The sequence below is a fragment of the Mustelus asterias genome, chromosome 16 (genome assembly GCF_964213995.1).
Source record: "Mustelus asterias chromosome 16, sMusAst1.hap1.1, whole genome shotgun sequence".
Classification (NCBI taxonomy): domain Eukaryota; kingdom Metazoa; phylum Chordata; class Chondrichthyes; order Carcharhiniformes; family Triakidae; genus Mustelus; species Mustelus asterias.
In genome coordinates this window covers 37,443,271-37,467,458 of record NC_135816.1, presented here as the reverse complement: position 1 = coordinate 37,467,458, position 24,188 = coordinate 37,443,271, and the positions used below count along the sequence as shown (strand labels likewise).

At 43.9% G+C, this 24,188-nt stretch overlaps 1 protein-coding gene across 1 annotated transcript; it reads left to right on the top strand.

The window, feature by feature from the left end:
- Positions 1–7,011: 7,011 nt before the first annotated feature.
- LOC144505103 (methylsterol monooxygenase 1-like) lies at positions 7,012–23,847 on the top strand. Its single transcript, XM_078230928.1, has 5 exons — positions 7,012–7,355; positions 10,738–10,886; positions 11,813–11,939; positions 12,654–12,808; positions 22,788–23,847. The coding sequence occupies exons 1-5, from the start codon at positions 7,107–7,109 to the stop codon at positions 22,987–22,989; spliced, it is 882 nt and encodes a 293-aa protein (XP_078087054.1). The 5' UTR covers positions 7,012–7,106; the 3' UTR covers positions 22,990–23,847.
- Positions 23,848–24,188: the final 341 nt, after the last annotated feature.

Here is a 24,188-nt window from a genome sequence, read left to right as displayed (position 1 = left end):
ATCAACACAAATCCCATTGTTGGCCCCTCGTGATATTTTGCGGCCATGACAGGATTTGTCCCCGTGGCGAACTGCTCCGCTAAATTCTGTCCATGATATCTCTCTGCAAATATCCTTTTCTCTGCCATATTTTTCCTGTAAGTCAGTGCACGGCTTTTTATAAACAGTTACTTTGTACCTGCAGTGGTTATGTTACTGGACGAGTAACCCTGAAAGGCCTGGATTATTGATTTAGAAACACAAGTTTAAATATGACCATGGCAGCTGGGAAATTTAAATTCAGTTGATTAAAAAAATCTGAAATTAAAACCTAGTATCAGTAAAGGTAACCGTGAAACTACCAGATTGTTATAAAAACCCATCCAATTCACTAATATCCTTTCGAGAAGGAAACCTGCTGTCCTTAGGCAATCCAACCTGTTTATAACTCCAGCAATGTAGGTGACTCTTCAATACCCCAGCAAGCCACATAGTTGTATCAGATCGTTGTAAAAAAAAAAGTTCTAATGGGAATTAAACTGGACAGATCATGTGAACCAAAATATGGATACGACAACAGTTATACTGCCAGGAGGGAGTGGCCCTGGGAGTCCTTAACATTGTCTCCGCGTTTAATGAGGTCTTGTGGTGTTAGGCCAAATATGGGCAAGGAAAACTACAGATAACCACCCACTGCCCTCAACTGATGAATCCATACTCTTCCATGTTGAACACCACCTGGAAGGAGCTTTGAGGGTAGCAAGGGCATGGATGTACCCTGGGTGGTAGACAATGCCCATCACCACGAGTGGATCAATAGCACCTTGACTGACAGAGCTGGCTGAGAACTGAAGAACATAGCTGCCAGACTAGGCCTGCGGTAGGTGGAGGTGAGGAAACTTGCATAGCAGAAAAACCTACTTGACTGCATCCCTTACCAATCTACCTGTTGCAGATGCATCTATCCAAGTATTGATATGACTAACCACCGCACAGTCCTTGTGGAAGCCCTCATCATGTCATGTGATAGTACCACCATGCTAAATATGACAGATTCAGATAAGATCTAGCAGCTCAAAACTGGGCATCTGTAAGGAGCCTATTGCTGATGGACTCAGCAATAGAGTTTTATTTCACCACAACCTAACCTCATGTACTAGCAGTTCTCTTACTCTACCATTGCCATCAAGCTAGGGGACCAACCCTGATCGCACAGTATGGAGAGTATCAAGAACGGTAGGCGTACCTAGAAATGAAGTGCCAGTCTGTTGAAGCTGATCACTTCTCAAAGATAAGCGGTTCACAACCGATGAATCAGATCAAAACTCTGCAGTCTTGCCATACCCAGTCATGAACAAAGTTGGACAATTATACTAATGGGAGGAGGAGTCTCCATGAACATCTCCACCCTTAATAATGGTGGACCTCAAAGTATGAATCCAATTAGCAACGCTGAGGTGTTTGCAACCACTGTCAGCCAGAAGTGCCGAGTGGATGATTCTTTTTAGCCTCTGCCTGAAGACTGTGCCATCACAGATACCAAACTTAGTCATATAAATTCAATCCACGTGATATCAAGAAACAACAGAGCGCACTGGATACAGCAGAAGGTATGGGTCCTGACAACATCCTGGCTGTGATGTTGAAGACTTGTGCTGTAGAACTAGCCAAGCGGTTCCAGAATACATACGACACTATCCTGAACAAATTGGAAACGTGCCCATGTATGTCCTGTTCCCAAAAAGCAGGACAAATCCAATTCAGTAGATAACCAGTTCATAGGTTTATTCTCAATCATCATCATCAAAGTGTTAGAAGATGTGGGTGGCATCACTTATTTAGCAACAACCTGCTCACTGATGTTCAGTTTGGATTGTGTGGACTACTCAGCTCCAGACCTCATTCCAAACTGGGTCCAAATATGGACAAATGAGCTGAATTCCAGAGGTGTGAGAGTGTCCTTGATATCAAGGCAGCATTTGACAAAATATAGAATCCGGGAGTTACCGTAAAATTGAAGTTAATAGGGATCGGGGGAAAACATTCCATAAACTGGTCATAAATGGTACAAAAGAAAATGTGTGTGGTTGTTTGAGACTAATCATCTTCAGCCCCAGGACATTGCTGCAGGAGTTCAGTGTCCAAGGCCCAACCATTTTCAGCTGTCTCATCAATGACCTTAGTTCGTCATAAGAATGTGGAATCATCAGTAACACATTTTCAGTTCCATTCCAACTCCTCAGACAATGAAGCAACCCTCCCTTGCAGGCAACAAGGACAACATTTAGACTTAGCTAACAAGTGGCGTATAACATCTCTGCCACACAAATGTCAGGTAATGACCATCTCCAACAGGAAGATTCCAAACACCTTCCTTTACCAGGACTGAAACACCCACCACCAACATCTTGGTGGTTACCATTGGCCAACACCATCCAAGACAAAACAGCCCATTTGATTGGCACCCCACCCACCACACTAAACATTCACTCCCTCTACCACTGGTATACAATGGCTGCAGTTTGAACCATTTGTAAGATGCATTACAGCCATTCGTCAGCATTTCTTTGGCTGAATCTTCCAATTCACCACTTCTATCATCGAGCCGAATAAGGACTGTGGGTGCATTGGAACACTACCACCTGAAAGTTCCCCTCCAAGTTACACGTTACTCTTCTGACTTCAAAATATCTCATTGTTCCTTCATTGCCAATGGTTAGAACTCACTCTCTTAACAGCACTGAGAGTGTACCTACACCATCCCCTTAGAGAGGTCAGTGGGCAGCACAATGAGCAAATAATGTTCTTCATTCGCCGAAAACCACAAAATCCGGGCAATTGTTTCCATTTCTTTCCCAACTTTTTAAACTACTTTTCTGCTCTTATTCCCTTGAGACTGATTGGTCTGCTCACATTAAGATGCTACAAAAAAGTTGTTGTTGAATTGGAAAGTCTCAACCTAGCCTCTAGTGGGTATAGCTCTAATTCTGTATTAACTTTTTAAAAATTAATTTGTGGGACATGGCCGTCGCTGGCTGGCCGGCATTTATTGCTCATCCCTAAATTGCCTGTGGGCAGTTGAGAATCAACCACATTGCTGTGGCTTTGGAGTCACATGTAGGCCAGACTGGGTAAGGATGGCAGATTTCCTTCCCTAAAGGACATTAGTGAACCAGATGGGTTTTTCCGACAATCAGCAATGGTTTCATGGTCATCAGTAGATTCTTAATTCCAAATTTTTTAATTGAATTCTAAATCCAACATCTGCCCCCGTGGCGGGATTCGAACCCAGGTCCCCAGAACATTAGCTGAGTTTCTGGATTAATAGTCTAGCGATAATACCACTAGGCCATCACCTTCCCCCTGGCATTAAAAAGACAATCTCATTTTTGCCCACATTATCCACAGTATTCCCTCAGTGTACTTTAAAAAATCCAAAATGTTATTTGTTAACAGGTACCTATCCATATACCTCTTTAAAACCATGAAACATTTTTGTTCTGTTAACCATATAAACAATTTTTTACACAAACTTGCAGCCTTTTTAAAAAAGTTCTTCGTTTTGCCTTTTATTTTGTTGTCCTCTTGTACTCTGTGTACAGCAGAAATACCTGATTCAAATTGCCTAAACCTATCAGAATTCTACGTACTTCAATTATAAAGAGTCATGCCTCTGTTTTCTCTCTCTACACATGCTGTCAGACCTGCTGAGATTTTCCAGCAATTTCTGCCTTTGTTTCCACAGTCTTTTTTTTCAAGAGAAAAAGGATTCAGGGTAGGCAATCTTTTCTCATCGGCCCAGAACCTGAGGGAATGGCCTTTTCACTGTAGCCCCTCCAATGACTGAACATTCTCCTGAAATCAGGAGACCAACAAAGCGTGCAGTCCTCTAGATCTGGTCTTACCAAAGACAAATACATTTTAAAATGGCTTCTCTGCAATGTTATATCTTTGGGAATGCATAGCAATATTGTTTCCTTTCTTTTCCAACAGTCTTGGGAACATAGGTACATAGGAATTTGGAGCAGGGTATGCAAATTCAGCCCTTCGAGCCTGCTCCACCATTCAATCAGATCATGGCTGATCTCTCCCTGGTCTGAAATCCACCTCCCTACCTGTTCTCCATATCCCTTTAACCTGTTTTTTTAAAATCAGAAATATATTTCCTTTAAACCATTTAATGATTCAGACTCCACCGCGCTATGGGGCAGCGAGTTCCACAAATTTATCACCCTCTGTGAGAAGTAGTTCCTCCTCATCTCAGTTTTAAATTTCAAAGTTTATTTATTAGTGTCACAAGTAGGCTTACGTTAATTAACACTGCAATTAAGTTACTCTGAAAATCCCCTAGTCACCACGCTCCGCCCGCTGCCTGTTTGGGTACACTGAGGGAGAATTTAGCGTGGCCAATGCACCTAATCAGCATGTCTTTCAGACTGTGGGAGAGGTAACCAACCCATGCAGACACAGGGAGAATGTGCAGACTCCGCATAGACAGTGATCCAAGCTGGGAATCGAACCCGTCCCTGGCGCTGTGAGGCAACAGTGCGAACTACTGTGCCACCGTGTCTCAACCTATACCTATGACCTCTTGTTCTGGATTGAGAGAGCATCTAGATTTGAAGGCATCAAGATTTGAAGGTTTTTGAATTTAATCTGGCTTTGCCTAACCTGCACAGCATGTGATACAGGGTAATATCATCCCTGAACTTTGCTTTTCAATCTTAATTTAAATCCTCATACTGCCTCTGAAGGATATCACTATGCCATGGACCTCCCCTCCACAGGTTTTGAGTGCCCCAGCTTTCTGAAGCACTTGCTCTGTTATTGTCTTCACTTGGCCAGCACTAGAATGTCTAGAACCCTAAAAAAGAGGGAAGGTCCGTGAATCTATGATTAGAAATGTTGAATCAGGAGCAAAACAAGGGCTCAGGCACAGAACATGACTCCAGCGGATTTTGAAACACAGAAACTAAAAGCAGGAGTAGGTCATTTGGCCCTTTGAGTCTGCTCCACCATTCATTTTGATCGTGGCTGATCAACAAATTCAATACCCTGATCCCACCTCCCCATCCCCCATATCCCTTTCGCCCCAAGAGCTATATCTAATTCCTTCTTGAAATCACACAATGTTTTGGCCTCAACTACTGAATTCCACAGATTCACCATTCTCGTGGTGAAGAAATTTCTCCTCACTTCAGTCCTAAAAGGTTTACCCCTTATCCTCAAGCGATGACCCCTAGTTCTGGACTCCCCCACCATCTGGAACATTCTTTCTGTATCTACCCTGTCTAATCCTGTTCGGAGCTTTGCTAATGCCAGACAGGAATAAGTTTTTTTTATTCATTCGTGAGACATGGGTGTCGCTAGCTGGCCAGCATTTATTGCCCATCCCTAGTTGCCCTTGAGAAGATGGTGGTGAGCCACCTTCTTGAATCGCTGCAGTCCACATGCTGTGGGTTGACCCACAATGCCATTAGGAAGGGAATTTCAGGATTTTGACCTAGCGACTGCAAAGGAATGATGATATATTTCCAAGTCAGGATGGTGAGTGGTTTGGAGGGAAACTTGCAGGGGGTGGTGTTCCAATATATGTGCTGCCCTTGTCTTTCTAGATGGAAGTGGTCTTGGGTTTGGAAGGTGCTGTCTAAGGATCTTTGGTGAATTGCTGCAGTGTATCTTGTAGATAGTACACACTGCTGCTACACAGCGCCAGTGGTGGAGGGAATGGATGTTTGTGGATGTGGTGCCAATCAAGCGGGATGCTTTGTCCTGGATGGTGTCAAGCTTCTTGAGTGTGGTTGGAGCTGCAACTGTCCAGGGATGTGGGGAGTATTCCATCACACTCCTGACTTGTGCCTTGTAGATGATGATGTGGAGATGCCGGCGTTGGACTGGGGTAAACACAGTAAGAAGTTTAACAACACCAGGTTAAAGTCCAACAGGTTTATTTGGTAGCAAAAGCCACACAAGCTTTCGGAGCTCCAAGCCCCTTCTTCAGGTGAGTGGGAATTCTGTGGGACTTTAACCTGGTGTTGTTAAACTTCTTACTGTAGATGATGGACAAGCTTTGGGGAGTCAGGAGGTGAGTTACTGGGTAAGTGGAAGAGATGATGAAAGTGGATAAGTGGAAGGGATGATGAAAGTGGGTAAGTGGAAGGGATGATGAAAGTGGGTAAGTGGAAGGAGTGATGAAAGTGGGTAAGTGGAAGGGGTGATGAAAGTGGGTGAGTGGAAGGGGTGATACAAGTGGGTGAGTGGAAGGGGTGCTACAAGTGGGTGAGTGGAAGGGGTGATATGAATGAGTGGAAGGGGGTGATACAAGTGGGTGAGTGGAAGGGGTGATATGAATGAGTGGAAGGGGGTGATACAAGTGGGTGAGTGGAAGGGGTGATACAATTGGGTGAGTGGAAGGGATTATATGATTGAGTGGAAGGGGTGCTACAAGTGGGTGAGTGGAAGGGGTGCTACAAGTGGGTGAGTGGAAGGGATTATATGATTGAGTGGAAGGGGTGATATAAGTGGGTGAGTGGAAGGGGTGATATGAATGAGTGGAAGGGGTGATACAAGTGGGTGAGTAGAAGGGGTGATAGAAGTGGGTGAGTGGAAGGGGTGCTACAAGTGGGTGAGTGGAAGGGGTGCTACAAGTGGGTGAGTGGAAGGGGTGATATGAATGAGTGGAAGGGGTGCTACAAGTGGGTGAGTGGAAGGGGTGATATGAATGAGTGGAAGGGGTGATACAAGTGGGTGAGTGGAAGGGGTGATATGAATGAGTGGAAGGGATGATATGAATGGGTGTAAGGGGTGTTGTTGTTACCTCTGCTGCCAGTCTGGGTTGCAGTGACGTATCCTGCTCATATTGGATTGTCCACACAGCGCAACATCAGTCCACTGGCTCGTCCAATCAGCGGCCGCCGATCCGCATGAGTCGAGAGGAGGCGATCTGGGACCCGCCTCCTGGCCGCACGCCGATTGGCTGGTAGGCCTGTCAGTCAGAGGGATCCCCTGCTTCAATTGGTGGCCTGGGCTGTCAGTGAGATCGCGGGTTAGTGTTGGGATGAGGCGCTGTTCTTTCAGCTCTGGCAGCCCGGCTGCTTCCCCACAACATCAGACACTCAGCCTGTAGAATGGATGCAAACAGCAGCATCATCACCTCTGCCATTCTAGCCATGGACTACATGGATTCTCTACTCCCTCAGAATCCCTTACAGGAGCCTTTTAAAAATGCATGGAATTACATGCTGGAAAATTTCACCAAGTTTCAAATTGCTACATGGGGCTCTCTCCTGGTTCACGAAGGCGTTTATTTCCTGTTCTGTTTACCTGGTTTCATCTTTCAGTTTATTCCAGCCATGCAGAAGTATAAGATCCAAAAGGTAAGGATTGTTTGAAGCCAATAGTTATTTTTTGGGGGGCGAAAGGTGTGTATTATTTACCGTGGGACCGGGGCACCTTTTGAATTCTAGAAAGTATCTCAAATAGCCACTCATTCCATCCAATATTCCTGTGAGTTTAAATGGAAAATAGTTAATGCTTTCTGCTGGATTCGGGTTTATATTTAGGATAGCGTACAAGTAAACAATGTGCAAGAAAAAACTTGCGGAATTTCGAGTGCAGGTACTGTATGTATTTGTAATGTCCCATTCAGCCTCTTGCTACTTCCATATTGATACAACGTAAATTGTAACACATTTTGACCCATCATTGGCCAAATGTAGAATGAGTGGAAAAATTGTAACAGGCATCTGGAATCCCAAAAAGAAAACTTTTGTTTTGGTATTCGCTGAATACATGTTCAACGTTGTGAAATGTAATTATTACAAACATAACAGAGAATGGGCACTCGCCTAGCTGTGGTCCAACACTCTGGAGCAGAAATTACCCCCTCCTTTACTAATACCCAAGTTTCCTGTTAGCATATTTCAGTAAACGTTCGTTATATATGTCCAAGCCAAGTAAGGAGTTGTGAGGAGGAGCAAGCAATGTAACTTATGCCAAAAAAATATAGGTGAGTCTGACCCTCCCACTGGGGATTATACCTACAGTCCCTGGTTTTATAAAACTCTTGATCTGGACTTGGTTGACTACAATGCCCATGGATGTTAACGCAGCAGTAATCGTATACCTTAAGAACCACGGCCAGAGTGGTGTCCTGGTTAAATTTGCTGTATTTCTATCATCCACCCTTGTCAGATATACCCCAGGAAATGCTAGTTATTACTGAAAATATTGGGTAGAGTTGCTCACAGTAAATGTACAAGTGTGACCTTAACATTTCACTGCAACATAAATATTAGCTGAAAAGAAAAATAATTGCAAGAAATATTCTGAGATATATGTTTTTTTAAATGTAAAAGTGCAAAACTGCATTTTACAGGAGTAGCGACAATTATTGCGAAAACCTCAGCCTTCCTTGCTGTGCTTCGAGCAAAGTTCCCTTCACAGCTGTATGTTTTGACTTGATTTAATTTATTATTATTGTCACGTGTATTACATACTTTCTAGAATATAATTATTACAAATATAACAGAGAATGAGCACTCGCCTCGTTGTGCTCCAACATTCTGGAGCAGAAATTACCCACTCCTTTACTAGTATCCAAGTATTGTTTCTTGTGTGCTATACAGACAAAGCATACCGTTCATTGAGAAGGAAAGGAGAGAGTGCAGAATATATTGTTACAGTCATTGTTAGGGTGTAGAGCAAGATCAACTTAATGTGGTAGCAACTAATTTAAATGTGGATTACAGGGTCAAAGGTAGGGTTCTGAAGACTGTGGAGGAACAGAGAGATCTTGGGGTTCGTATCCACAGATCTCTAAAGGTTGCCACTCAAGTGGATAGAGCTGTGAAGAAGGCCTATAGTGTGTTAGCTTTTATTAACAGGGGGTTGGAGTTTAAGAGCCGTGGGGTTATGCTGCAACTGTACAGGACCTTGGTGAGACCACATTTGGAATATTGTGTGCAGTTCTGGTCACCTCACTATAAGAAGGATGTGGAAGCGCTGGAAAGAGTGCAGAGGAGATTTACCAGGATGCTGCCTGGTTTGGAGGGTAGGTCTTATGAGGAAAGGTTGAGGGAGCTAGGGCTGTTCTCTCTGGAGCGGAGGAGGCTGAGGGGAGACTTAATAGAGGTTTATAACATGATGAAGGGGATAGATAGAGTGAACGTTCAAAGACTATTTCCTCGGGTGGATGGAGCTATTACAAGGGGGCATAACTATAGGGTTCGTGGTGGGAGATACAGGAAGGATATCAGAGGTAGGTTCTTTACGCAGAGAGTGGTTGGGGTGTGGAATGGACTGCCTGCAGTGATAGTGGAGTCAGACACTTTAGGAACATTTAAGCGGTTATTGGATAGGCACATGGAGCACACCAGGATGATAGGGAGTGGGATAGCTTGATCTTGGTTTCAGATAAAGCTCGGCACAACATCGTGGGCCGAAGGGCCTGTTCTGTGCTGTACTGTTCTATGTTCTATGTGAGGTAGGTCCATTCAAAAATCTGATGGCAGCAGAGAAGAAGCTGTTCTTGAGTTGGTTGGTACGTGACCTCGGATTTTTGTATCTTTTTCCTGACGGAAGAAGGTAGAAGAGAGAATGTCCAGGGTGCGTGGGGGTCCTTAATTATGCTGGCTGCTTTGCCAAGCAGTGGGAAGTATAGACAGAGTCAATGGATGGGAGGCTGGTTTGCGTGATGGTTTGAACATTTGAATTAACTTTAACGTGTTTATTTGTGGTTTAACTAGAGAATGTAAATAATACCAGTAATTGAAGAATTTTTAAAAAACTGCACACAGTAGCATAGTCGTTATGCTACTGGATCAGTGATCTATAAACCTGAACAAATGATCCAGACACATGATTTTAAATTTCACCACAGTAACTCAGGAATATAAATTCTAGATTAAATAAACAGTAATAGCAAACATCTGGTTCAGGAGTGCCCTTTAGGAAAAGAAATCTGCCATCCTCACCGGGTCCAGCCTACTCATGACTTTAGACCCACAGCAATGTGCTTGACTCTTAATTGCCATCTGAAATGTCTTAGCAAGCCATTCAGTTGTATTTAAGAAGATGGATTAGCACCTTCCCCACATCCAGTGAATGAATAATTTTAAGAAAAAATGAATGGACAGAATGAGAGATCTAAATTAGACCAGATAGAATTTCAATTATATGAACACAAACTAAGCACTGTTTGTCTAACGTAACTTGTCCAAGTTAGCTCCCTTAATGACGTTATCATTAGTTGCTGTTTAAACAAAAACTAACCTTGAACTTCCCCGGGAAGCAGAATGAGCCAGGAAAAGACTAGAATCATCAAATGCCAAGTCTTTGTGGTTTCTAGGAATGATTGATTGGCCTTATAAAGGGTGGAATTTCTGTCCACAAACAACAACAAAAGCCATGGATCAAGTGGCCAGTATTCCCTAAACCATGAGTTTGGGAGAAAGTGGCCTAGAACCTCCATGAGAAAGGTGGCGTGGGAGGCATCAATGCTTTCAATACCTGGGGTAGGTGCAAATGGAGAGCACTCGCACTGTGCAAATTGTAGCAGAGTCTAAGTTTAGGACAGTGGGTCGAATTCCACTATAACTGCCAGGATTGTGATCGTCTGATATTCAGGGCAAAATGTGTTGTAAAAAAGAGGAGAAAAGATGTTGAAAAATTATTAATTTGTTTCCTGCATTTGCTTTTGTAAAGTAGGTTGTTCATATAATGAGACAGTTCTTTTATCATCATCCTTTTTGAATCTAGGACAAGCCAGAGAGTATTGAGAAACAATGGAAGTGCTTCAAAGTGCTGCTATTCAACCACTTCTGCATCCAGCTGCCACTGATTTGTGGTACTTATTACTTCACTGAATTCTTCAACATTCCCTACAACTGGGACAACATGCCACGGTGGTAAGATATCCTTGCCTCATCTCACTACCTATAAAGCCTTTGTTCATAGTTATTCATCTCGAGGCTTGAATTTTCTAAACTTAGCCAGCCTCCCAAGCTGCACCCAATACAAACTCCAAATCATACTGAGTTCAATTGCCTGCATCCTACCCCACATTAAATCCTGAATATTACAGATTTGAATCTGATATCAGCAGATGATTACCGTGCTCTATCTGGATATTGCTGTTGCTAAATCATGTGCCGTCTATCATCCCAGCCCTTATCAATCTTCAACTGGTTCTCCTACTCTGGAGTATTCATTTACAACCTCAATCTGCAACCTCTTTCAATCCTGTGTTTAGCTTGCATCTTCCACCATTCAATCTTCAATCTACTTTTCCACACCCAATGCTCTTCTAAATCACTCACCCCTCTGTTAGAAGCTTCATTAAAACCTAACTAGCCAGCGCTTCGGTTGCCTTCCCTAATCTCCCAATGTTGGCTTATTATCTGATCAACGCCTCCTGCAGTGCCTTGACACTGCTTGCTGTATTGTAGCCAGTATATAATAAGTACATATTTTAATGTTACTTGTTAATAGAAAATAATCTTGATCATGTTACAGAAAATGAAATAATGGAACAACGGGCAAAATAGTGAGAGGTAATTTTCTGACGGTGCTGCTGGTGGGCAAGTTCACCTCCTGGCTTTGCAGAGCAGAAATTCAGGCATGGGTCATTAGTTAAAATGGTTGGAAGTTCCTGAGCAGAATGCAGCTGGAATTCTGATGTGTGTTGCTGATGGACAAGGCTCTTGACAGCGGTGCAAAGTCAGAAAATTTATTGCTGTGGTTTAAACATGGAATTCCTTCAGTTGAAGTCCGGTGGAGTTTCTTTACTGATGTAACGATCCTAAATACTGCTCTATTGCTCTTTCTGACACAGGCAGGTCATTGCAATGCAATGCCTGGGTTGTGCTGTTGTGGAGGACACTTGGCACTACTTTCTACACCGACTGCTGCATCACAAGAGAATATACAAATATATTCATAAAGTTCATCATGAATTTACGGTGAGTCACCTATTTCACAGGCACTGACAGAGGGTGTTTTCCTTTTGGGCACGATGAGAAAACTTGGCAGTTGTGAATCACCCATTTACCTTCCCATTGGTTTCGATGTTGCAGATTGCTCAAAGCTCCATTCACCCATTGGCCCTGTTCACACTGACCTACATCACCACCTTGCCTTAGGTCCTGCAGTTTGACAATAATACATTGTGCCCCAAGTTGAGCATCTTCTTGTGGCCCTGTGACCGGTCCCTTTAGGCATGTGAAACACTTGCCGCACTTGGGCCACACCCTGAATCTAGGTCGGATTTTCTAGACAATGCAAATTAGAATTGTTCTCGCATTAATACACATTTTTAAAAATGAAATTGTAAACTGTGTGCATTTGCTTGACCCATTTTTGCTGCAGGAATTGAGACCAAGTGAATATACAAAATATATTTGTGATCTGACCACAAAACCAGTAAGTCTGGAGTTAGCTCACTTATTGAATAGTTGCAGTCTCCAGCAACTGTTTGTTCCACACCTCTGAATTCTTTCAAAGGCTTCATATTAATTATTGTTATTAACAGTACAGTAGAACTTTTTCATTGCACCTTCACTGGCCCTCCTTGCTATCTTTTTTACATCGTTCTATCAGTGTTTACTTTCAGCGAACGTTACCTTGTGCAAGCGTCACTCAGTTTTAGTTTTCTTCAAATTTCTGTATTTATTTAGGCTCCATTTGGCATGCAGGCTGAATATGCCCACCCAGCAGAGACACTCATCCTCGGAATGGGTTTCTTCATTGGCATCATGATCTTCTGTAATCACGTAATCCTCCTGTGGGCTTGGGTGACCTTTCGTCTCCTAGAAACAATAGATGTACACAGGTAAATATACTGTTCAAGTAGCACCATAAGACCTATTTGTTTAGTGTTTGAGAATGAGTTAGACAGAAATTACAGGGAAAAGGTCTCTTCTTTCACCGATCAATGTAAGCCCCATGCAATAAAAGATTGCACTGATCTTCGACTGGATCACCATCCAAACATCAGGATATTGAATACTGCTTGATTCCACAGATTTGAATGAAATATTTTAAGACAACTACTTATTCCAAGTGCTTGTTCCTTTATGGATGGTGTTAAGACCCAGGCCAGAAGCTCCAATGTGTTTTATGACGTAAGCCTAGACCCTAAGTTTTACATTTGATTTTGGCATTGGTGAGCATAAGGTGTTTCACTCCAGGTATGATTCAAGCGACCCACTAGGAAGCTTTTATCAAATAAAGTTTGTTTAGGAACACAATTAAAATATAACAAAAAGATTTAGCATAACTTTTACCAATTACAAGAATTAAACACAACACAGTGTAACTCCTAATAGCTATCTCTGCTGTTCCAAGTTAAATAGCATCCCATGGACACACACCCTTCTCCAGACTTAGCACACAAAGCAAGTATGTTCACGTGATGCTGGATGTTCAGCTTTTTAACACCTGCTGTGAATTGGTCCTTTGAATGTTGGATCAAATCTTTGAGGCTTCCCATCCTGGAACTTTCAGCAAGCCTCTGGAGAGAGAGAGATAGAGACACTGCCTTCTTCCACCAGCTTCTAGCAACAACTAAGAAAATAAACTAAAACTGGACCTTTCTCTGAAGCATAGCTGTCCCTAACCACATGACATAAACTGTCAATCAAGCTCCACTCAGCAAACCCCAAAGGACCATTAAAGCACAGAACACTGCATTAGATCAGATTAAGATCTGGTGATGTCCATTATATTGCTTCAGTAACAATTAGAGGACACTGGCTGCAGACAACACGGTGCCAACAAAATCCTGCAAAGGAACATTAATAAAATACATTTCTTAAAGGCACAGTATCATCACAATGGAGTTTAGTTGAATCTTTGTATTAGGAAACAGCCCATATAGAACATTACAGTAACAGGATTGAGAGGTGAGCTTCAGTCGCTTTTAAGGTGACCTTATTCAATTGCATTCTGGCAACAGATATACAGGCTTCAGGAATAGGAGGGTCTATAACTCTAGGACCAGGCTAAGAGAAAGCAACCAACTGTCAGATGCTCGTTTTATAAAATTTAAATGAAAACTGCTTAGATGTAAAAGTAACATCATTTCATCTTGGAGTTTGGGGAACTGAATGAGGGAATCTGGGCATCCCAAAGGCAGCAGCCAGAGGGAAAAGATGATTGATTCTGACCTACATAATATATTTCCTAATTCATTTTGACTCCACATTACATCACCAATGTAACTGCACAACTAAACAGTGAGACAATAGACATCTTAACAGGTAAAGTTCAGTTGTTACCCCTCAAAGTCAATGTTTATGCAATTTAAAAGTGAAAAAAAAGTCTGAAGAACCTTAATATCTGTGAGATTTCATTGAGCTAGATGTCATTTGTAAATAGTGTAAAGTGCACAAGGAAGTATGGTAGAAGGTGAGTAGCCAAGAAATATAAGAATTTTACATTTAATGATTGAAATAAAAAGGAGATATTTCTAACCTGCATGTTGAACATTCTAACTAAATATATATTGTTGCGCCAGATTCATAATACATTCTTCCATAGTATGAAGGTGCTACATTAAATTATTGAAACATTAAATCCAGTGAAGCTATAAACCAGTTGGTACAATTTTCTGATGAATCTTTACACAGTTTGAAAGAAGCTTGCCCCAGTTATTTGCAATAGATTGTATTTGAGAATATTTACCTGTTTGTTCCTTCCTAAAATAGTTCTGGTAACTGTGTGCGCTCATGAAGCTAAGGGGTAGTTCATTGCTCGGATATTATAATTTTCCATATTTTTAAAAATCCAATGTCCGCATTTAGCTGAGAACTTCATAGCAGTGTGGACACCCCATTTCAAATGGCAATGACATTGATCAGGCCGTAAGATGGGGCATTTCATCTGGATGGGCTCATCCTGTTTGTATCTATTCCATATTATGATACAGTGATGTCCCTAATTTCTAACCAATCTAATCACAGAATCTACATTTTTATGTAACAATATGGATGAGCTTGCTACAGAATTTGGCTTTAGGATACTGCAGAGTTCTAAGGGTCAAACTCAATGGGCCGAGTTCTAAGGGTCAGACTCGATGGGCCAAATGGTCCCCTTCCGCACTGTAGGGATTCTACGGTCTCTCCTCCGGGGGTCTTTCCCAAGGGGAGGGCTGTCAGTGGAAGTGGGAATTCCACTCACCAGAGGCAGGCAGGCAATTAAGGTTCTTAAAGTCTCAATTAGTGACGATTTTCAGAAAGGGAGGCAGGTTTTCCAATGTTGCGCATCTCCAGAGCCAGGCAACAGTTTGGCAGCGGGCTTCATGATGGGAGGCTGTAGTGCCATCATAGACATATGCAGAGATAAAAGATCAGAAAGGCTGCATGCAATACATCTGCAATTGAATGTATTCATCTGCAAGTGATCCCCTCCACACTGATGCCCCCAATAGCCCCAGCTCATTGTTCATGTGCCATTTGCATTTTGTTGTGAGGGCGCCCTCTTCGCTCTCCCAGCAGCTGGGCCGTGCTCACCTGTCTGAGTGGGACTGCCAGCTGGCCCTCACTCAACTGTGTGCCGCCTATTGCGCTTTACTGAGGTGACCTCCTATAATATTGCATTAGTGGGAAGATTGCTGACACAGGCAGGGCTCAGACCTCCAAAATGATCTCAGCTCCCGTTCATTTTTCTGTCAGTAAGATTCTAGTCAGTAAGATTCTCTGTAGTTAGAAAAAGAGTAAAATGCTTAGCCGTTGCCAGCAGGTAAAAGCAGAAATCTGAGTACCTGCAGTAAGGACAAGTGAGGAAGTGATTGGAATGAACAGAGTTTCTACAATATGCCTTGTGACTGCTGGAGGCTGATTCTGAGTGCTGGGGAACCTGGAGTGCCGAGTGCTATACCCAGGTTGTAATGCAAGAAATGGAGATTGGAAAGACTTGCATTGCCTGAGCCAAGACACTGAAGTGCTTCCTGCTCTGAACCCAGTAATGGTGATGTGGAAATGCCGGCGTTGGACTGGGGTAAACACAGTAAGGAGTCTACCAACACCAGGTTAAAGTCCAACAGGTTTATTTGGTAGCGAACGCCACTAGCTTTCGGAGCGCCGCTCCTTCGTCAGATGGAGTGGAAATCTGCTCTCAAACAGGGCACAGAGACACAAAATCAAGTTACAGAATACTGGAGGCTGGATGCAACCGGATTGGCCTATCACCCCCTCAGGATGACAGTACGTTGGTCCCTTGCCAATGCCTGCTGTGGTGGCAGAAAGCCACCCGGGCCCCCTCAGATCCAAGCTTATTGAAAATCGATGTTAGACATTGAAAACAAGTTGATGCTTTTGACTTTGCAACTTTGTTTGCAGTGTGGTTCAATCGCCAGCTCAGTACCTGCTAGCTCAGGTGTTGTATATGAAAATTGGGCAAAGGTTCTTTATTACAAGTTGAAGAGAGTGTTAGCGGGTGATTTTGAAGAGTATTAACACAGTGGTTGGGGCTAGGGTGAGCGGATGTAGTCCATTAGCTGAAGCATTGGACAGTGAAATGTTCATAGCTCCTGTTGCTCTCTCTGGGTCAAATAGTGATTATGGTGAACTGGAACACCCCTGACAGCTGCCAGGAAATCCAGCGTGGACCTGCAGGAGTCAGTAGTGGGATCACTTATGAGGTGAACATGGATGGATTGCTCGCCTTGCCTGTTCACGAGGGCTTCTGGCTGTGAAGCCTTTGTGATGTGTCAAGTCCTGGGGAAAGTTGATGACAACGGGGATCAGAGCGAGAATGGGCCTATAAGTACAGCCTATAGAATCATAGAATGTACAGTACAGAAGGAGACCATTTGGCCCATTGAGCCTGCACCAACAACAATCCCACCCAGGTCCTGTCCTATCCCCATAACCCCATATCTTTACCCTGCTAATCCCCCGACACTAAGAGGCAATTTAGCACGGCCAATTAACTTAACCCGCACATATTTGGACTGTGGGAGGAAACCGGAGCACCCAGGAGAAACTCTCGCAGACAAGGGGAGAATGTGCAAACTCCACACAGACAGTCACCCCAGGCTGGAATTGAACCCGGGTTGCTGGCGCTGTGAGGCAGCAGCGCTAAGCAGGATCACTGGCACCCGGCCGTTGCCTGGTACACCAAGTTTAAGTTAAGTATATGAACTGTTTTACTGCAGGTGTTTGCTGAAGCAGAGTTAATCACAGGAGGTTTTAATGGGGAATTAATAATTGAAGAAGAAAAATATTAAAAGCTATGGGGAAAGAACAAGGAAATGAGAATACTGTTGCTGGGGTTACCTTTCCACTTCACTGCCTGGGTGATAAGCTGGCAAGGCACGTCACCTGTTATTTAGAGAACGTGCCTGCGTATCCTTCAATAGCTTGAAAATTGGGCAGACGATCCACTCTGCCAGGTCATCGCCAACAGCTACAGTGGAGGTGCTAGCACAGAGACGATGAGCTAAACACCCACTCCTGCAACCAGAATTCAGCAGTTCTATTAATGAGACAATATAAGAACATAAGAACATAAGAAATAGGAGCAGGAGTAGGCCATCTAGCCCCTCGAGCCTGCCCCGCCATTCAATAAGATCATGGCTGATCTGACGTGGATCAGTACCACTTACCCGCCTGATCCCCATAACCCTTAATTCCCTTACCGCTCAGGAATTCATCCATCCGCGCTTTAAACATATTCAGCGAGGTAGCCTCCACCACCTCAGTGGGCAGAGAATTCCAGAGATTCACCACCCTCTGGGAGAAGAAGTTCCTCCTCAACTCTGTCCTAAACCGACCCCCCTTTATTTTGAGGCTGTGTCCTCTAGTTTTAACTTCCTTACTAAGTGGAAAGACTCTCTCCGCCTCCACCCTATCCAGCCCCCGCATTATCCTATAAGTCTCCATAAGATCCCCCCTCATCCTTCTAAACTCCAACGAGTACAAACCCAATCTCCTCAGCCTCTCCTCATAATCCAAACCCCTCATCTCCGGTATCAACCTGGTGAACCTTCTCTGCACTCCCTCCAATGCCAATATATCCTTCCTCATATAAGGGGACCAATACTGCACACAGTATTCCAGCTGCGGCCTCACCAATGCCCTGTACAGGTGCATCAAGACATCCCTGCTTTTATATTCTATCCCCCTCGCAATATAGGCCAACATCCCATTTGCCTTCTTGATCACCTGTTGTACCTGCAGACTGGGCTTTTGCGTCTCATGCACAAGGACCCCCAGGTCCCTTTGCACGGTAGCATGTTTTAATTTGTTTCCATTGAGATAGTAATCCCATTTGTTATTATTTCCTCCAAAGTGTATAACCTCGCATTTATCAACGTTATACTCCATTTGCCATATCCTCGCCCACTCACTCAGCCTGTCCAAATCTCTCTGCAGATCTTCTCCGTCCTCCACACGATTCACTTTTCCACTTATCTTTGTGTCGTCTGCAAACTTCGTTACCCTACACTCCGTCCCCTCCTCCAGATCATCTATATAAATGGTAAACAGTTGCGGCCCGAGTACCGATCCCTGCGGCACGCCACTAGTTACCTTCCTCCAACCGGAAAAACACCCATTTATTCCGACTCTTTGCTTCCTGTCGGATAGCCAGTCCCCAATCCACTTTAACACACTACCCCCAACTCCGTGTGCCCTAATCTTCTTCAGCAGCCTTTTATGGGGCACCTTATCAAACGCCTTTTGGAAATCCAAAAACACCGCATCCACCGGTTCTCCTCCATCAACCGCCCTCGTCACATCTTCATAAAAATCCAACATGTTCGTCAAGCACGACTTTCCCCTCATGAATCCATGCTGCGTCTGATTGATCGAACCATTTCTATCCAGATGCCCTGCTATCTCCTCTTTAATAATGGATTCCAGCATTTTCCCTACTACAGACGTTAAGCTGACCGGCCTATAGTTACCCGCCTTTTGTCTCCTTCCTTTTTTAAACAGCGGCGTAACATTAGCCGTTTTCCAATCAACCGGCACTACCCCAGAATGCAACGAGTTTTGATAAATAATCACTAACGCATCCACTATTACCTCTGACATTTCTTTCAATACCCTGGGATGCATTCCATCCGGACCCGGGGACTTGTCCACCTTCAGTCCCATTAGTCTACCCAGCACTGCCTCTCTGGTAACATTAATCGTATTAAGTATTTCTCCTGCTGCCAACCCTCTATCGTTAATATTTGGCAAACTATTTGTGTCCTCCACCGTGAAGACCGACACAAAAAACTTATTTAAAGACTCAGCCATATCCTCATTTCCCACTATTAATTCCCCCCTCTCGTCCTCCAAGGGTCCAACATTCACTCTAGCCACTCTATTCCTTTTTATATATTTATAAAAACTTTTACTATCATTTTTTATATTAATTGCTAGCCTAGCTTCATAGTCTATCCTTCCTTTCTTTAACGCTTTCTTAGTCTCTCTTTGTTGTTTCTTAAATTTTTCCCAATCACTTGTTTCTCCACTATTTTTGGCCACTCTGTACGCAGCTGTTTTTATTTTAATACTCTCCTTTATTTCCTTCGTTATCCACGGCTGGTTCTCCCTTTTCTTACAATCCTTGTTTTTTGCTGGAATATATTTTTGCTGAGAACTGAAAAGGATCTCCTTAAAAATCCTCCACTGTTCCTCAGCTATCCTACCTGCCAGCCTGCTCTCCCAGTCTACCTTAGCCAATTCATCCCTCATCCTATCATATTTCCCTCTGTTCAAACAGAGGACACTGGTTTGAGACCAAACTTTCTCCTCTTCCATCTGAATCAGAAATTCGACCATATTGTGGTCACTAGACCCAAGAGGGTCCTTCACAATAAGATCCTTAATTCTACCTACCTCGTTACACAATACCAGATCCAAAATAGCTCGTTCCCTCGTCGGTTCCGTAACATGCTGTTCAAGGAAACTATCCCGACAGCATTCTAAGAACTCTTCCTCCATTCCACCCTTACCGACTTGAGTCTGCCAGTCAATGTGCATGTTGAAGTCCCCCATGATTATTGCCATTCCGTTTTTACACGCATCCCTTATCTGCTTGTTTACAGCCCTCCCTACCTCAACATTATTATTTGGGGGCCTATATACCACACCTACTAGTGTCTTTCTCCCTCTACTATTCCTCATCTCTACCCATAATGATTCCACGTTTTGTTCCTCAGAGCCTATGTCATCCCTCAGTACTACCCTGATATTATCTCTTATTAATAGCGCGACCCCACCACCTTTTCCTTCCTGTCTATTCTTCCTAAACGCCTGATACCCCTGGATATTCATCTCCCAGTCCTGGTCACCTTTCAGCCACGTTTCTGTAATGGCCACTAGATCGTACCCACTTGTGCTGATTTGCACCATCAACTCATTCACCTTGTTCCGAATGCTTCGTGCATTCAGGCAAAGTGTCCTTATTCCAGCTTTTATCTGGACCCGCTTTGATGAGTCGCGAACACCGTCTCCCTCTACTCCCTTATCTAAATTACCGCCTTCATTCACTTGCACCCTCTCCTCTACCATTAATTTTGTAATTCCCCTTACCCCTGCATCCTCCCCCCCATCAATTAGTTCCTTGATCCTAGTCAACTCTTCTAGCTCCCCTCCCCCCAACCTATCTAGTTTAAATTCTCCCCAGTAGCCTTAGCCAACCTACCGGCCAGGATATTGGTCCCCGTGTGATTCAAGTTCCACCCGTTTTTTGTATACAGATCACCCCTGCCCCTAAAGAGGTCCCAATGGTCCAGGAACCTGAATCCCTGCCCCCTGCACCAGTCCCTCAGCCACACATTCATCCTCCACCTCACTCCATTCCTGCCCTCACCTTCCCGTGACACAGGCAGTAATCCTGAGATTACTACCTTTGCTTTCCTCTTTCTCAGCTGTCTCCCTAATTCCCTGTACTCCCTTTTCATGACCCCTTCTCCCTTCCTACCCACATCAGCGGTACCAATATGTACCGCTACCTCAGGCTCCTCTCCCTCCCACCTCAGGATTTCCGGGACGCGACTAGCGACATCCTGGATCCCGGCCCCAGGGAGGCAGACCACCATGCGAGAATCCCGCCTACCTCCGCAGAAACGCCTGTCTGTCCCCTTCACCATCGAGTCCCCGATTAATACCGCCTTCCTCCTCTTTTCCTTAGCCCTCTGAGTTACAGGGCTGGACTCCACTGCGGAGACACGGCCACTGCTGCTTCCCCCAGGCGGGCTGTCCCCCCCAGCAGTACTCAAGCAGGAGTACTTGTTGTGCAGGGGCAAATCCACTGGGGTGCTCTCAACCACCCTAGCCTTACCCTTCCTGGCCGTCACCCACTTGGCCTCTTCCCGTGGCCCTGGTGTGACCACCTGATGATAGCTCTTGTCTATCACCTCCTCATTCTCCCTCATCAGCCTAAGATCCTCGAGTTGTAGTTCCAGCTCCCTAACACGGTCTCTCAGGAACCGCAGCTCGACACACCCCTCACAGATGTGGATGTCCGGGAGGCCAGATGCCTCCAGGACCTCCCACATCCTACACTGGGAACAACACATTGGTTTCACACTCATACTGGACACTTTATGTCAAGTAAGACAGTGAAAAGTTAATAAGAGTGTAAGGAAACAAAAACTCACCCCTGCTCGTCCAAGCCCTGTGAGCCAAAGCCCTGACAGCTCACTCAACTTCCCACTCACTCTGCTGCCTGCTACTATGCTGCCCGCTGTATACTTTGGTGCACTTTTAAACCCTCCAAAAACTTCCCCTGGCCACTCCTGGCCTGACTTCCGGTTTTGAAAAAAACCTCCGATTTTAAACCCAAAATTAACTGAAAAAATAAATAATTAATTACAGTCAGCAAACCCACTCTCTTACCCTCAGCCTGCTCCTGGGAACAATGAAGCTGAACCTCCAAGGTAAGCCCTTTTTAAACCCTCCAAAAACTTCCCCTGGCCTGACTTCCGGTTTTGAAAAAAACCTCCGATTTTAAACCCAAAATTAACTGAAAAAATAAATAATTAATTACAGTCAGCAAACCCACTCTCTTACCCTCAGCCTGCTCCTGGGAACAATGAAGCTGAACCTCCAAGGTAAGCCCTTTTTAAACCCTCCAAAAACTTCCCCTGGCCACTCCTGGCCTGACTTCCGGTTTTGAAAAAAACCTCCGATTTTAAACCCAAAATTAACTGAAAAAATAAATAATTAATTACAGTCAGCAAACCCACTCTCTTACCCTCAGCCTGCTCCTGGGAACAATGAAATATAATACAGAAAAATCAAATGCTAAATACAGAGAAGCAATATAACAAATGTGCACCCCCACCAGGTGTGTTTCCTGCTTGGGGGGAGGGGCAGCATGTAAAAGGGGGTGGGCACCCATCTCACCATCTTCCCGCCTACTCCCAAGCTCATGTCCCCATAATACTGAGGCGGGGAGACGGGTAACGGTCAATTAAGGATGTTATACGCTGCCAGCGCCATGATACATTTGGCAGGGTGGAAGTGGGAAGCTAGACTTGCTTTAAACATTAAATGTATGGGTGGGGTGGGGTTGCTCTTCGGGGCTCCTCGGCCAATCATGGGGCAATTCTCCTTAGGCTGAACCACCCCATCCTTCCGACCCCACTCTCTCCCATAATCCCACCTACAACGCTTTATGGGTGACAGGGTGGATCAGCAGGGAGCCCATCGGCTCCATGCCAACATGGTTTCCGAGGGATGTGCTGTCCAGTGTCCCCACCCCATCCCCGCATTATTCCACCCTGCATTCCATAACGGGAATGAAATGCACGTGTACGATTGAGGTTCGTCACTCTCCGCTAATTATTTTGCATTATATTTTCTCAGTGGTTATGATGTTCCCCTAAATCCTCTGCACCTGATGCCGTTTTATGGGGGCTCCCGTTTCCATGACTTTCATCACATGAACTTTGTTGGAAACTACTCTTCAACCTTCACATGGTGGGACAAGCTGTTTGGAACGGACTCGCAGTTCCAGATATACAATGAGAAAGTGAAGATGGACAAGGAAGTGAAAAAAGACGAATAAATGCACAAAACCAACAAGACAAAAAGTTAACAAGTTTTACACCAAGTTACCATAACCAGGAAATCGAGGAATCTAATCAACAGCTGAACTCTTTCCTAAACTGATGCTCTTAAACTTCAACAGCAGGAACCATTATTTAGCTACCATCTTTTAACAGATAAAATATTCTAAACTTTCTCCAGGAGTTCAACTGAGAAAGTAGCAGTGTTAATATACACTCGTACAGACTCGCGTCAAAGTTTCTCCTGACTTTTTGTATTTCATGTACCAAATGCACACATTCATTTTCTCATTTATTCCAAAATTTTGAATGGATAATCTTGAAGTTCTTTCTCTTTGTAATAGGGGTTACGGGGAAACATTTTTGTGTGATTATTTGTGGTATTGAAAATTTAATATGAATTGGCCCTGTGATTTTTGTGATGTAATTTCCTCTACAATATTTCCATGTTATATTCTAGAATCAATAGTTGCAACAGCATGTTTTTGCTTACTTATGTTATGCCCTACAGTGTAACTGCCTTTTAAGGGTTGTGGTTCTGGAACAATGGCCTCAAGTATTCCGTCTTCTACCCAAGCACTCGTTCCTGTTTGTTCTCACTAGTATTTTTGTCATAGAGGATAATACATCCAAACATTTTTAACTAAGGAATCCCTACAGGATCAACTAGTCCACGTTAATATTTGGTTACAGTCAAATAACACTGGATTTTATTAGTACCTTGTAGGGTGATAGTTCCATTTGGGCATCTGATACATTATATGATTCACATTGCCTGCACTAAGAACTCTAGCTAATGTGCTTTATCATTGTCCTTGGAGCTCTCTTCTATTAATACACCTCTCTGGTACACTTACCACAATGTCTTGTTAGCATATATTTGAGCTGATTTACTCAGTATTACGGCAGGGTAATACTATTTATTTTTGCAAAATGGATCAAACTTCATTGAGATGACTGCATTTGTTTACGGTTCGTTTCAGCTGATGCTTTCTGAACTGCGGTGAGATGATGAAGGATACATCGCGTCAACGAGCAGTGTCAACTTTCTCCAGTGTGGAGAACATAGTTCCTTTCATTAACAATAATGTGGCTATGGGCCAAGTGCAGGCAGATGGGAATAGGTGGGAGTTGAGGTGATTCTAATGTGTCAGTGCGGACTCGATGCGCTGATTGATTGTATGTATCTGGATGAGCA